Consider the following 16,234-nt stretch of genomic DNA (forward strand, 5'->3'; position numbering starts at 1 on the left):
CAATATTAAATTTGTGAATCAAATAAGTTAATACATGTGATAAGATGACAAATCAAATTGTATTGTGATAGCGAGTTTCTTCGTCTTCGCCGAGTCTCCTTCGATATCGTCGCTTCTATTTTTACCACTGTTTACAATGTTAACAGATTTTTCAGATTTTTTCTTGCTGACAATTCTAAAATATAAGGTTGGATTTTCAATTTCATATCGATAAAATCAGTGATTTGGTCGTCCATAATGCAGAAAATTCAGGTTGTATCGCATATATTTTAGTAAGCTAAACGTGAAGAGCTGATCAGCCATTGTCGCCTTTTACGTCACAGGGTCACGTGATCGCTATCTAATTAACTTAGATTTTTAATTCAGAGGTTTTCATTTGAGTCAATAATTGGTTAATTACCGCGGTTTATTCGCAGTAAAAACACAAAATTTATAAACTGTGGTCATAAGGAACGTTTTACGCTTTTAATTTCAAATAATTTAGAAACATGCGATAAGTCCTTTAAAACTTGAATTTTTAATGTACATACTTCATCATTATAAGATCAAATGGCAAATCTAAATTTCCTACCTCTATCCACCTCTATCCAAATGAAAGTGTGAAGAAATGAATTGTCCACAGATGGGTGGAGAGACAAACAAAAGGACAGACAGACCAAAATACCTCTGTCTAAAAGATGGGAATGCCTATACATAAGCAAGAAAATGTTGACTGCCTTAAAGGGACACAACTGCAGTGCATCTAGTAAAAAACATTTACCGGGGTAACAATGTACTATGAATTCAGCCGCAAGTCACCTTTAAGATGATTAAGTGGTCATCTTTGTAATAAAATTTATGCCAAGTTGTTACTGAGCTTAAAGTACTTCAATACCCCTGTTTCAATACTACTGTTTCGCACACACATTCACACACACAAAAAAAACCCTGCACAATCAAGACTACACACTGCTTTCCTTTTCTTCTGGACAAGTCTACTCCTCATATTTCTATTGCCATGTTATAACAAAAGGTACTATTTCAAGCATATGTAAGGTTGAGAAATATACAGAAACTGACTTCCCAAACACAATATGTAACATAAAACAAGTTTCTAATATCAAACTTGCAAATATTAATATCTTAATTAAGTTACTTGTGCTGCACTTTCTTTGCTATTTTCCACAGGTTAGGTTTTCTGGGAGTCTGCAAAATAAAAAGGAGTAAGATTATATCCCTGTACTGCATCATAATTGCTTCAAAACTTTGTAAAATAATCTAATTTAGCCACAAAGGTTACTTTTTATATAGGCACCTTGCCTGTAAAAAAAAAAAAAATGATTTTCTTGCAAGTATATGTATATTCATATATTAATTATTTCTTGATGAGTTTCTGTTATATTACATATTTATTGATGAGTTTGTCTGTTGAAATCAGCGGCATGACAGATGGACGACCATGAGCACACTGGAATGGGAGGTGGCACTGGGCTAAGGACACTAAAAGGTTCATACATTCCTCCTTAGAAAGAGGGTCACCGAACTTGATAGCCCCTACAATTAAACAACATAACTGATACAAATGTGCTGCTGTATAGGTAATGGAAACTAACCAATGACAAGTGCTTCGAGTATTTATTACATATTTGAAAGATATTCATATATCTATTTTTCAATATACAGTTAACTTTGGTATCTCAAACACCGATATCTCGAATACCATGGATATGTCGAAGTCATTTTGAAGTCCCAACTGCTTATTCCTTATCTATTTTACCCTGGATATCTCAAATCCTCAGTTATCTCGAAGTATTTTCTCAGTCCCTTCGAGTTCAAGATAAGAAGGTCTGACTGTATAATGTTTCTACTATATAATGGAAGAGGCTCTGAGTATTTGCCTTTCATAAATTAAAGGAAAACTTTCCCATAAAATTTTCCACAGATAATGAACAACATGAATAATTTGTGAGAACAGACCTCTGCAAGCCAAACCACATAGCAGTTTATGAATTGTCAATGGCATGTGATCTTTGGCACCTTTAGTTGACTTTAAAAACTGAAAGAAAAAAAAGTTGATTGAACATATGAAGATGGCTTTAGCAAATATTCTTTTCAAGTCTTGACTGTTATCCTGCTTTATCAGTTGTAAATTACTTGCTTATACCTCTAGAATGTTGTATCATGTGAATGCATATATATGTCTAGGCCTTTTGAATAATTCAGAGTAAGGAGCCTTACCTGTACATGTTCTGTGATGGTATTCTATAAAAAAAGAAAAGAAAAACATTGGTTTATAAATAGTTTTTGACAAAAAGTGTATCTCATTGAAGACACCTCAATTACATATTTTATCCTCAATTTAACATTTTTTTGCCAGTGACTACCTACCTTGAGAATATTTAAGATGACAATGCCTTCTCTCTGTTTTTCTTCTTTTTTCGTGATACAAGATGGAATTTCCTTTATCAATACTGAATGTCTGGAGAGCTTGCTTTTGGAGAAACAAATTCCTTTGAAAAAAACACAGATTTATGAAACACAATGCCCCAAACATTGTTCAAATTTTTCTGAATTCAAATAACATAAACTTTGATCTTGATCTTCAATTGTCAACATTAATGGTAGACATGTGCATAACTTGTATTGTTCAAAAGTTATTACCAAGATTTATAATTAAGATGTGGACACACAAAAAGTATGACAGAGAAACCAAGAACAGAATGTCCCAAACATGCAATCTTTGGTACATAGCAAGCTTAAAAAACTTTATATTGCAATAAATTTTTGCAGCAAATGTTAGTAGAAATATAAAGAGATCAAGAACACTCTTTATTTACACTCAACAAATACTGAACTCACCAATTCTTTGGAATTCCCCTCTAAAGGCCTCCATGACTCTAACATCCTCCTCAGTCAATTTAAGTTCCTCCTCAGAACTCAAGAGACAAGACTTGAATTGTCTCCCTTCATCACTTTCATAGCAATCTACGGCATCAAACATGTACAGGCATTAACATGATTTCAATGTTACAATAACTTTAAATACATTCAGACAATAATTATTATGAATGGCAAGGTAATTTTTTTTTTAGTAAAACACATTAAAAATTTTTCAAACATTCTCAATCAGAATTTTAAAATGTATATCAAAACTATGGTAATAAGAGAGTGAAATTAATTGTGAACTACATGGATGAACAATTAAAAAACACATGTACCTTTAGTAAGTTGTTCTAGTCTAACTCTCTCGTGGGCAGCATGTTGATCAAACACCACTAATAATCCAGACCCTACAAACAACATCATCTCTTGTGAGAGATATGGTCTACTTTCAACTTTATAAAGTATCAATAAAAAAAATTTTATAAAAAAAAATCTTCCTTGGAATGGATCAGCTCTTACCTTTAAACTGATTTTCTGTTTTCAGAACACAGATGATGAACTTGTTATCCATTTGACCCAATACCTGTATAATCATCGTAATATATCATTTAAACAATAAAATGCTTTTATTATTTGTTATTAGAGAATTTAATGGTTGTGATATTGCAGAAAAAATACATGTACATACAGTAACCCATGTAAGTGGGTTATGTAATTTTGTTTATGCAATTGTTGCAGCTGTTAATCCTCCTATTTATATCTGTAGAAAATATTCATATAAAGAGGGTGAAAGTATATTTAAGAAATGTTTTTAAGTTTTATATGAGTTATTGGTGTGTAAATCGCACAGACTTGTCGCAAAACGCGCTAGCGCTTCATGAAAAATATGCCTACGTGCAAGTCTGTGTGATTTACACACCAATAATTCACACTAAACTGAAAAACATTCCTTATATTTACATTTTACAAGTTTAAAATTACCAATAATATACTCAATATTTGAATTTCTTGCTGCCCTATATTGTTACATTTTTATTAACGTCTCTGTAGCCTCATTGTAATGTTACTTTAGCGCAAGTTTCACCGTGTACATTCTTATGCGTGAGTATACACAAAAATGACTTTCAAATCAATTTCACAGTTGGCTTAGTAGAAAATCACAGCAAATGTAAATATAATGTATTATTGTTCCTCATGTTACTTTGATAGAAGAGCCCACTTCTTAAAAGATTTTGTCATACACATACACTTTATAAAATCCAATCTAACTATAGTTTAGAGTTGATCAAATGATTAACAGAAATTTATTTTTTGAAGAAATAAAGGAGAAAATATTCAGTGGATGTAAATATCACATAGTAAGTGCATATATTTTCAAGCACATAAGCACATCAACATTAGACTTTGAATTATTATTGGTGTAAACCCCCATTTCCACCCACACACTCAAAATAAAATGTATAAGTACAGAAAACTGAAGTCTCTGAATCCCAAGGACAAAGAGAACAGCGGGATTCCTTTTAATTAAAATGTAAATTTTATATAAAAAAAATATTCAAACTGACCTCTACATCTTTTAGCATGTCCTTTGTAAATGTACACGGATTGAGTGACCTCTGGGCCTTGCTGGCTCCGTACGTTCTTTCCTTTTGTGTCTCAGCATTTAGTACCTCCTACAAGAATAACTCTATTACACAAAACTAAATTGTAACTGCATTTTGAATGGCACTTATCAAGCCACCAATTCAATCTGGTTGGCATATTAGCAAGCAATTACAGTGTAATTCAAACATTGCATATTAATAATACCGTCAACAATATCAAACAAGAAGTCTGTGAGCCAATGCTCACTAGTAATACCCCCACTTTAATGTGAATGTACACAGGTCCAGTTATGGACAGACACAAGGATAAACAAGAAGTTGACATCAGACTCCTACAAAATGAATCCCTCCATATGGCATGCCTAAACAAAGAAAGTGCTAAAATTTCAAGCATCTGCAATCAGTAGTTGCTGAGAAAACTGCAACCAAAATTTTTATGTATGGTACGGACAGACGCACAGACAAACAGGAAGTTGACATCGGATTCGTACAAAAATGAATCCCACCATATGGCATGCCTAAACAAAAAATGTGCTAAAATTTCAAGCATCTACAATCAGTAGTTGCTGAGAAAACTGTGACCAAAATTTGTTATGTATGGTAAAGACAGACGCACGGATAAACAGGAAGTTGAGTTTGGATTCGTACAAAAATTAATCCCACCATATGGCATGCCTCAACAAAGTGTGTGCTAAAATTTCAAGCATCTGCGATGAGCAGTTGCTGAGAAAACTGTGACAAAAAATTTGTTACGGACAGACAGACAGATAGCTAGACAGACAGACACACAAGGGTAAAACAGTATACCCCCTCCCCTTCGGAGCGGGGGTATAATAAAAAAAAATCAACTACTCCTCAAAAAAAAAAAAGCTGAATGATGCACAAAACAATGTCCCAACCATTCAAATGGCAAGGATATACTAAAAGCTTTACATATGTTACCAGATCTGGTCTAGGAAACACTGGGTTTTCCCATTCCTTGAACAGGTCTGCAACACTTCTCCCTACAAGATCAAATGCATTGAAATTACAAACATTGAATATACATGTATTAGATAAATGTTGAGAGCGTAAGAGATAACAACAGTCTCTGAGTGTCAAGAAGGACAACTGAAGTGCTGATCACCTTTGAAGCTTTCCATTAGTCCTTTATCTTTCCACTTGATTGACAACATCTCATCATCAGCATCAAAGTGTTCCTCAATCATGGTCCTGATCGATGAAGCTGTGGAGGGACTGCTGGCAGTCACCTTTTTCACTGGTCTTCTGCACTGTGATGCCTGCTCTGTCTCTTCACTCCTGTCATCTGCAAAATAATATAACTGTGGGTTCTTTACCTAGTTTCAACGAGTTTTAAAAAATGTAAAACTGTTGACTGAAAATGAAGAAATGTTATTTACTTTGACAGTATAACATACCTTGCTTGTCTTCATCTGGAATCAGATTTTCATCTGTAACTGTGTTACCTGTATTTTGGTTTACAAAAATATCCTTACCTTAAAAAAAAAGAAATATATGCACCTCAAACAATTAAACAACAAAAAATTATGCAGCAATGCAATAATACAAGAAAATTGATAATGCAGGTGATTATAAGTCTTTTAATACCTGTCTTCTGATCTGTTATTTTGATCCAAGTCTTTTGCAATTCAGCTCCTGTAAGTTTCTCATTGCCCAGATCTATGTTCAAGAGATCACCATCTGCTACTTCTGACCAAGGACTTGTGTCAACACATTCAGAAGGACACAGAGAACCATGTGCTGCTGATGATAAATTCTCACCAGACTTATCATTTGATTTCTCTTCATCTTTGGATTCCAAATTCTTTTCATTATTGTTTACAGTAACACTGTACTCACTCTGTCGAGTCACATTATCTTTCTCTTGCAGATCTGTGTCACAGTTTTCATTCACATTTTGCTGCTGGAGTAAAGAAGAATTCTCGACACACTGTGTTTGTGACAAAGAGGCATTTGGTACACTCACAAAATCATCACTTTGTGCTCTAGAATTTTCCTCACATGAAGAACAGTTTGATCCTAGTGAAAACCACTTGGAAAACTCTTCACTTTCAAAGCTGCATTGAGATTCATCACAGTTTTCTGTTTTTTCAGTCTCTTCTCCCAAGACCCTGGACAGAGTAAAACTCTCCTGGCTTTCAGAATGGATGTGTTTCTGTTCAATTCCTTCATCCTCTGTCTTTGGATAATCCCTAGATGAAGTGGATTCAGTTGAAATAAGTTCTTCATCTGGATTTAGATTAGGAGAAAATCCTTCTGATCCTGTGGGGGAACAGCAAGTTCTTTGTTCAAATTTTGGAATGGTAAGTTCAGAGTTAGGAGTGTTTGGAGTATTTTCTCCACTTCTGTTGCCACTAACTGAAGAGAAACTAAATCCTATGGAATCCACTAATGAGAGATTTAATTTTCTCCTACTAGGTTCCTGAATTTCTTTTGAAAAATCTGAATCAAATGTCAAGTTTGTAGGAATAAATTCTTGAGAATCATCAAAATGCCAGAAATGTTCCATTTCTGGTTCATGCTGTGTAAGCTCTCTGTTATCCTTCACCCTCCTTGTTGAAGTCTCTAGGTCTGCAAGCGTTTCATCACAAAATAGATTGCACTCTAAATCCAACATGTTTTTAACTGGAGCATTTTCAGTTTTATGTGTAACATCAAATAAACAGTGTGAATCTTTTGATGCTTTCTCTGAACTATTTTGAATACGTTCCTGATAATCATTAATATCCATAATAAATGGATCCTTCAAGTGAATATTAGAATTAGATTGCAACTGTGAGAATGACTCTTCTTTTTTCTCATCAGACACACCTTGGTTGTGTGATGATTTCAATAAATTGTTTCTTGGAGGCCAAATTTCAAAGTCTTCAAACTCATTTCTAGGTTTACAATTTTTGGATGCATGTTCAAAATCTCTTTCTTTTTCTGTTTGTGTTTCACAGGAATCTGGAATTATCTGCGACAAGCAAGAAGTAGAAACTAGTTTCCCTTCCTCGCCACTTTTGCTGTGTTCTTTCTCAGCAGATGGTCCACCATCATTTTTTAACTGAAATCCCTTTTGCAAAGAAACAGGTATAGTCAAGTCCTCCAGATCAGAGTACATGGAGAAACACTTATCCTTTGGCTGACTAGAATCAAGTCTATCTAAAGAAATGCCATTGTTTGCACACTTTACTGAATCGAACACTACACTATTTTGAATCATTCTGGACATTTTCGATGCTGTTGTTTTTGCCATGTCAGTATTTAATCTTTTCCTTGTATGTACATCTAAGCCTCCAGATGTCCTTGTGTGTACATCTAAGCCTCCAGTTGTCTCATTACCACTGAATATGAGATCAGACTGTGATATTGGAATCAACATATGAACATCTTCTACCATTCTTTGACTGGGATTAATAGCACTGCCGTCACCACAGAGATCAACATTATTTGAGCACAATGACTTGCCTGTAGTGCTGTAAAGCATATTTCCATTTGCATGTGTCTCACATTTTTCCATATCACTGTCATAACAGTGACATGCAGTGCTGATGGCACTTTTCTGATTTTCCCAGCTACTTTCCTGTTTTTCAACAGATGATCCAAGACAGTGCCTTTGTCTTGCATTTTCCTGGTATTGAGCTTTTTTGTTATCATTCTTTGAGATGTTGATATGGACTGTCTCTGTGTGCTTGTCTCCAGTATGTTGATGATTAATACAACTGGTATCTTTTGTAGGATCTGACACAGAAGTGTCATGCACTGTTGATGACTGGTTCTGAGGTAAATATTTTCTAAAGGATGAAAGAGAAGTCCTGGTCCTTGATGAACAGTTTTTTTCAGGAACATGATCAGAGATGCCTGTTACGCTAGAATGTCTCACATTTTTTTCATGAGGTTTTCTTGCAGAGCTTTTTTCCTTGCTCTTTCTTTGTCTTAGTTTTTCTGTCAAGGACATTTTTTCTATTCTTCCACTTCCACCATTCCTTGAACTGAGAAGACTTTTCCTGAATGCTGACAGTGTGGAGTTTCCACCTGGACTGATATGTGGAGTTGATATACAAATATAATTTTTCCTTGTGTTAGTATCAGGGACTTCACCTTCAGCAACGGAATCAGTCATCTTAAATTGAAAAGGATCTTCCTCATCAAAATCTTGTGAGTTATCTTCTAAATCATCTTCTAATTGACTCTCTGGCACTTTTCTTGGATGAATTCTAGGAGGATCCTTTCTCTCTGCATTGATATTTGAAGGTGTTTTAAAATTCACAACTACACCATTTTGTCCATTCTTATCACATTGTGCTTCAGCTTTTTCATACTTATCACCATTTTCAATTTCAGAGGTCACTAAGCATTTCCCTTCCTCAACATCTACAATGGAATTTTCAACACCAGAACATCCTTGAGTATTAGTTTGCAAAGAGACAGCCTGAGATGCTTCAACATCCTCCTCAACGGAATCACCTTTATGGTTTGTAAAAGAAATGGAAGCATCATCATTATCTTCATGAGTATCCATAGAGGAAGAGTTACTATTAATCCCAATGTTCTCTTCATGATAAAAATCTTTTTTTCTTCTTACCAGCTTGGATGACATTCCAGCATGAATTTTATTTGTGTGAATATCTCTATCTATATCACTAGTATCGACCAAAGATATGTCTGGTGATTCTTCAAACACTTCTTTCTCACTTGAGTTATCCTTTGGACTTACAGGGTCCTTGGCTAGATTTAAGTTTTCTTTCACAAGAAATGACTGGACAAGTTTCTCTATACTTTCTCTTAAGGATTCCCAATGCTTGAACTGAACAAGGGTCTTGGCTGGTTCAAATGTAATGTCATATTCCGTGAGACCGCATTCAATGAGGATAACAAATATTGGATATCTGTCAACATGTTTTGTAGGGCTATCTTCAAGTAAGGCTTTGGCATAGGGAGTCTTGGTTTTCACAATGAGAGACTTGCCCATTAAATTACTGACCAACTTGCTGACATCTGTCTTTAAGACCACTCGTTTGTTCACATAGACAAACTGATGGTCTTTCCTTGAACTACCTTCTTTGCCAAAATAAGCATGAATCTTAAAATACTCATTCTCAGCTTTCAATTCACAAAGACACCTTGATTTTGCAGCCCCAAACAAACGGGTGAATGTGTTCAGCAAGGAATTAGTCTTGCGAGTCTGTAGAATAACTTGTCCTGTACAGTCATTTCTCAAGCTGAGAGAGATACTGGACTGAACTAGAGCAATGGCCTCCAACTTTTGCCTGATCTTTTCCAATTCCAGATTCTGGTTTATATGTTTCTGTCTGACAGGAAGGTTGTAAAACAAGTCATGAGCTGTTATAGTTGTTCCCACACTAGGGCGAGGCACTGTGGATTCTATTACAGGCAATGGGCTTCCATTTTGGAATAACTTGCAGTAGGATACTTGGGAAACTTTGGTTCTTGAGACAATCTCTAACACAGCTGATATTTCTCTCAGACTTGCCACTGCCTCTCCACGGTATCCAAAGTAACACAAGTTGTCCAGGTCACTGACTGTATGGCACTTACTTGTGTAATACCTGCCAAATATTTTTAAAAAAATTGTTGAAAATTGGGTGTTCTACTTTCACAAATTTCCCTCATTCACTTTAATGCTTTTGATCAGTCAATAGTGTAGCTAAAATAATTTACCAAAAAAAAAAATAATAATAATAATTAATGGTGCAATGGTATTATGGGCAGGAGGGCCTATTGGCCCCAACAACTTAACTCTGCTGTTCTTCAGACGAACATTTTTAAAGATTTTTTCCCCTTATATATTCCTGGGTTCATATGTAAAACTCTGGCCCCTATGAGCCATGATTTAAACAAACTTAAAAGTACATTACATGGGGAAACTGGCCTATCAATAACTTTTCATGGCTCTGCTATTCGATCTGCAAAGATATTTACCCAGTAATTATTATGATATCAAACTATATTTTTATGCACAATTTGAATCAGCACCACTTTTTTTGTAGTGTAGCATCATAAATAATTTTAGACCATTTGAGTTAATGAAATATAAACAATTTTTGAAGCAGATGTCTTTCTATGCATGTACAACAAAATGAGGATATAGACATTTACAATTAAAAGTATTTTTAACATTTAAAAGTATTTTTGATAATGAAACAGTAATACATGTATGTGACACTTTATCCATGCATTTCTGCAATGAGATTGCATGTACCGTATATACTCGCCTATAAGTCGGTCCGCCTATAAGTCGGTTGCATTTTTTAAGCTTATATTAGAGGGATTGACCCTCTAAAATACCAATCATTTTATGACTCGCCTATAAGTCGGACACAGAGTTTTGGACCAAAGTTCAACTCCCAGAAAACCGACTTATAGGCGAGTATATACGGTATGTAGTTACATTTAAGAATATTCATAAGAAAAGCTACAATCTGCAATTGATTTCTTTACCTACGTACTATAAGTGCAGAAGGCTTTTTCTCATAATTTTTGGTGCAGACTTCTATTTTATATAAATAACACAGGCAAATTCATGTTCATTTTTCTTCAACCTCCTCCCAAACCCCTAGCATAAAATTAAAAAGGTTTCTACAACTGACATAGCCTATAGCTCTAATGTTTAAATATATAAACTTCATCTATAAAATCTTCATCAAAACTAGAAATATGTCCATATATAGGATATGAATGCCACATCTGATTTGGTATATCTGTACAGTATTGCAACATGAAAAGACTTTTTCCTTATTTCATTAGTCTTGATTTAGAAGCCGGTAGTAAAATACAATGAAGCAAGAAAAATGTTCATATTTTTTCATATCCAGAACTGAATGACATTTTTGCAGTTGTTGCTTTTTGTAGCATGGTATATATATAATTCTTTATACACACAGATGATGTCTTATTTCTTTAAATTCATTCTCATTGTAAGCAGTGAATTTACATAAGATCTTTGAAGTACATACCATACATGTATCATGCTACATGTATTATCTTCACAGAAAAGTTTTTAAAGTTAATAATTCTTTGCATAAACAGATACAATTTAATATGAAATTGCTTAAAATAAACCAGAAGTCTCTGATGAGACTGTAGCTCTACTGGTCTGTTTGTATAACAAAAGAAAAGTAGCACTTGGATTTGAAACATTGCAACATGCAACAATAAATAGAATTATGTATCTTAATGTAGTCTACTTCTGTGCCAAGTTATATTGAAATCAAATGAAAACTGTAGGAGGAGTAGCGTTTTGAAAGTATTTCAGGGAAATTTCTATTTTTAGTAACCATGACAACACCATTCACCCAAATAAAAAAAAACAGAAATACATATTATGTATCGTAGTATATTCTAACTGTGTGCCAAATTAGATTGAAATCAGACCAAAATTGTAGGAGGAGTAACGTTTAATGGGAATTTCACAAAAATTTCTATTTTAAGTAACCATGGCAACACTGTTCATTGAATTCAAAAACCAATGCAATAAATTATGTATCTTAGTATAGTCTTCTTGTATGCCTAATTATATTAAAAGCAGACTAAAACTGTAGCAGGAGTAGTGTTTTAAAGGAATTTCATAGAAATTTCTATTTTTAGTAACCATGGCAACACCGTCCATTGAATTCAAAAACCGATGCACTAAATTATGTATCTTAGTGTAGTCTACTTGTGTGCCAAGTTATATTGAAATCGGACCAAAACTGTAGGAGGAGTAGCATTTTAAAGGAATTTCACAGAAATTTATATTTTTAGTAACCATGGCAACACCGTCCATCGAAATCAAAAACCGATGCACTAAATTATGTATCTTAGTGTTGTCTACTTGTGTGCCAAGTTATATTGAAATCGGACCAAAACTGTAGGAGGAGTAGCATTTTAAAGGAATTTCAAAGAAATTTCTATTTCTAGTAACCATGGCAACACCGTCCATCGAAATCAAAAACCGATGCACTAAATTATGTATCTTAGTGTAGTCTACTTGTGTGCCAAGTTATATTGAAATCGGACCAAAACTGTAGGAGGAGTAGCGTTTTAAAGGAATTTCAAAGAAATTTCTATTTCTAGTAACCATGGCAACACTGTCCTTCGAAATCAAAAACCGATGCACTAAATTATGTATCTTAGTGTTGTCTACTTGTGTGCCAAGTTATATTGAAATCGGACCAAAACTGTAGGAGGAGTAGCATTTTAAAGGAATTTCACAGAAATTTCTATTTTTAGTAACCATGGCAACACCGTCCATCAAAATCAAAAACCAATGCACTAATTTATGTATCTTAGTGTAGTCTACTTGTGTGCCAAGTTATATTGAAATCTGACCAAAACTGAAGGAGGAGTAGCGTTTTAAAGGAATTTCACAGAAATTTCTATTTTTAGTAACCATGGCAACACCGTCCATCGAAATCAAAAATCGATGCACTAAATTATGTATCTTAGTGTAGTCTACTTGTGTGCCAAGTTATATTGAAATTGGACCAAAACTGTAGGAGGAGGAGCGTTTTGAAAAATTGTTTACAGACAGACGGACAGACAGACAGACAGACAGACAGACAGACGGACGGACGACGGACACCTTACTATCGCATAAGCTCTTCTGGTCTCTGACCAGTAGAGCTAAAAAAAACACATTAACGTATCATTACGTCAAATGCATGGAAATCAAGGTCAGAAAATGTTGACACAATTAAACTGTTCTCACCAATATGCATCAGTGCTGGAACAGTATCTTTAAAACTGAATATAACACAAATTGGGGAAAAGTGAGGTCAAAATCAAATGTAAGGTCAAGGTCAGAAAATTTACAACAGTTGAATTGCTTCACTAATATGTATTAGTGTATTAAGTTTGATGTAAATCTTTAACTGAGCTAAGTTAACACAAAATGAAGTTAAGGGAGATGAAGATTAAACAGGAGGTCTAGGTTGGAAATCTTATTAAAGTTCAGTTGCACTGGATCTCCAATATGTGTATCAGTTTATGAAGTAAGATGAAAATATCTTGAACATAGTTTATTTGAACACATGGCTCATCTCATTAAACAATAAATAAAAATGTAATTTGGTGTAGTTATGAAGAAATCCACTTTTTTTCACTTTTGCTGTATTTTCCCCCAATATTCAAGTACCATCTGTACCTATTAGACTGCCATTGCTGAAATTCCCAACACATTTTGCACCTGTGTCTACCACTGATTAAATCATCAGCTGGATATTACCTGACTTTTAAGTTTTGATGTTCTTACAAATATTCTCTAATTGATCATCATGTTGTTTCCATTTCTGGCACTTTCTGCATGGTATTACGGTAAATGAAAACAACTCAATCCATGCAGATTTCAATGAAACATGAGTAGTCTCTTAATACTTTAATTAAGAACCATTACTTAAAATAAAATAACTGAGGAGCTATGTTACTGCTGACCTCTCTGCCACTGTTTCTAAGTCATTCTTCTGTATTCCATGTCCATTGTCAAACACCTGAACCTTGAATCGTGACATGTCCACCCTCACAGCAATGCATGTTGCACCTACAAAATAAAACGTGTGTGTACAACGGAGGAGTAAATAACACAATTAGAGTACAGAATGCACTCTTGGAGGTTGAACTTTTCAATGTTTTGATAATTTATGTATTACATGTGTTTACTTCATAAAAACATGTACATAGATATTTTGAGATTTCAACAACAAAAAAATATATTAATGCATTTTTAGAGTCTGGATTGTTATGGAATAAGTCTTAACCTTCAACCCCTCTAATCAGTAATGAACTTGTCTTTACAGTACCAAATGTGCTATGATTAGGTCAAAATACGAGGGGTGATCAAAAAGCTCGTCGCGAACTAATTGAATTACTTCCATAAAAGAAATGAAATTAGGTTTCAGTGTTCATTATCATTTGACGTAGTCCTCTCCGATTTAAATGCACATCTGCAACCGTTCTGTGCATGTCCGAATCGCGTGATATAGGCGGTCACGTGACATGCTCCGTAGCGTTCTGTTCACAGAAGCTAAAAGATTTTTCCGAGTCTTATTTTACTTACCATGCAAGTTATTTTTTATAACAAGAACAGTGAATTTGTCAGAAATGGCAAAATCTCTGCAATAGGATGGGTGAATAAGGATATCCTTTCCCACAATGAGCATGACCACCATCACAACCCGAGTCTTCTGTCTTGGAAGCGTCGTTCATACATTGTGGATACAGTATGGGCGCCTTCTTTTTATCATATCTGATATGTTTAAAGTCTTAAGTAAACAGTATTTTAGGGATTTAATAATTATATTACAGTGTATAGTTAAGATATTCAACTATTTTTTCTGACTGTAACTTGGCAATCTTTTATAACAAATTGCTCAACTAAGGACACATCTCTTCCCCAGCTTGCTTTCATTGAGCAACAGAACAAACATCATTTTTAACCATCTCCCTTCCTTCACTAAAACAATCGATCCAATTAATGATTGAACTTCTAGCAAGTCTTTTGTCTTCACAAACTTTGTACAAATCATTATATGCTACTGCAAAGGAATTTCCAAGACACACGTAAAACTTTACAGCCTTGCGTTGCGCGAGTACTACTGAGTCAATCATTTTTAGTAACAAGTCAACTACAGATTGATATCATTTTCACATTGTGACGTCACAAACATGGAGCAAAACACTACATAACATTTGCTATTTATAGAACATCTGTATGACTTCATCTGTGCCAAATTTCATTTTGATCTGAATTGTGGTTTTGAAAATATAGAGATAGTTTGCGAACTTTTTGATCACCCCTCGTACTGTTCACGGTTTCATAACACTCATTTCCATGCAAGCTAAAAAAACCTTTTTAATACTTAAAATCTTAACCTGTACATTGTTCAATAATCCATTTTACCTATTTCCTACAAAATGTGGAATGAAAACATATCATGAGGTTTGTAGTTTTTTTTCAGCAGATGCATACATGTATACATGTATATGAGCATAAGATTGCAAGGTACGGTACACTTAAATTCAATGGCTCATATGGAAGTGGAGCTACAAAATCATTGCATGTTTTTTTTGTGTTGGCCAAGAGAGATTGAACATAAGTTCAAAAGTTCAACTCCCAAAAACTGACAAGTACATGCATTTTGATTCTTAAATATCTTTGTTCAGATTTCAAATATTTATATCATGCTTATGTCACAGACTCACAGTCATAAAATTGGTAAATTTTTTGTTGAAATAAAGTCATAAACACCTTATGGGTTTGATATAATATTATATTCAATATATGAAAAAATGGTCATTGAAAAGACAATTCTTTATCATCATTGTAAAATGAGACTGACAATTTGGAGATAAATTCTAATTTCTTTCTTTCTCCTTGCTGTCAAAGGATGGAGTTGGTTAGTTGAGATATTTGGCACCAAGCATGTGCACATTATGTAAAACTGATAGATCACCATCAATCATACAACTCTAAGCTACATCCTAGCTGACCTTTCTCACTCCAAATCCAACCCATGAGCATTTAACTTCAAATGAATGAACTATTTCAGTTTTCAAGACACCAGATTTGATTAAATAAAAAGCATCATATTTAATTTAAACATTAAGTTTTATTAACCTGCATCTATTGAGTTTAGGACAAGCTCCTCCATACACTGTACCATGCTAGTTAACGCCACACCTGTCCTAAGGAGGGACTGCAGGTCGGGTGACAGAGGTTGTAGTGCTCTTTTAACATCCATTGTGTACACAACACCAATTACCACGCT

The 16,234-nt window shown here is 34.3% G+C and overlaps 1 protein-coding gene across 1 annotated transcript; it reads right to left on the reverse strand.

Annotated features, from left to right (window-relative positions):
* Positions 1–505: 505 nt before the first annotated feature.
* LOC133182310 (DNA mismatch repair protein Mlh3-like) lies at positions 506–16,234 on the reverse strand. Its single transcript, XM_061317099.1, has 15 exons — positions 16,084–16,234; positions 13,902–14,007; positions 6,075–10,039; positions 5,885–5,962; positions 5,593–5,772; positions 5,409–5,470; positions 4,428–4,535; positions 3,382–3,445; positions 3,198–3,269; positions 2,839–2,964; positions 2,368–2,489; positions 2,218–2,241; positions 1,957–2,035; positions 1,385–1,533; positions 506–1,185 (listed from the first exon to the last, which is right to left on the reverse strand). Exons 1-15 carry the CDS (start codon positions 16,205–16,207, stop codon positions 1,132–1,134), a joined length of 5,313 nt encoding a protein of 1,770 aa, XP_061173083.1. The 5' UTR covers positions 16,208–16,234; the 3' UTR covers positions 506–1,131.

This window comes from Saccostrea echinata, unplaced genomic scaffold (assembly GCF_033153115.1).
Source record: "Saccostrea echinata isolate AGI-Se365-2 ecotype Australia unplaced genomic scaffold, CSIRO_AGI_Sech_v1 ptg000009l, whole genome shotgun sequence".
NCBI classification, from domain to species: domain Eukaryota; kingdom Metazoa; phylum Mollusca; class Bivalvia; order Ostreida; family Ostreidae; genus Saccostrea; species Saccostrea echinata.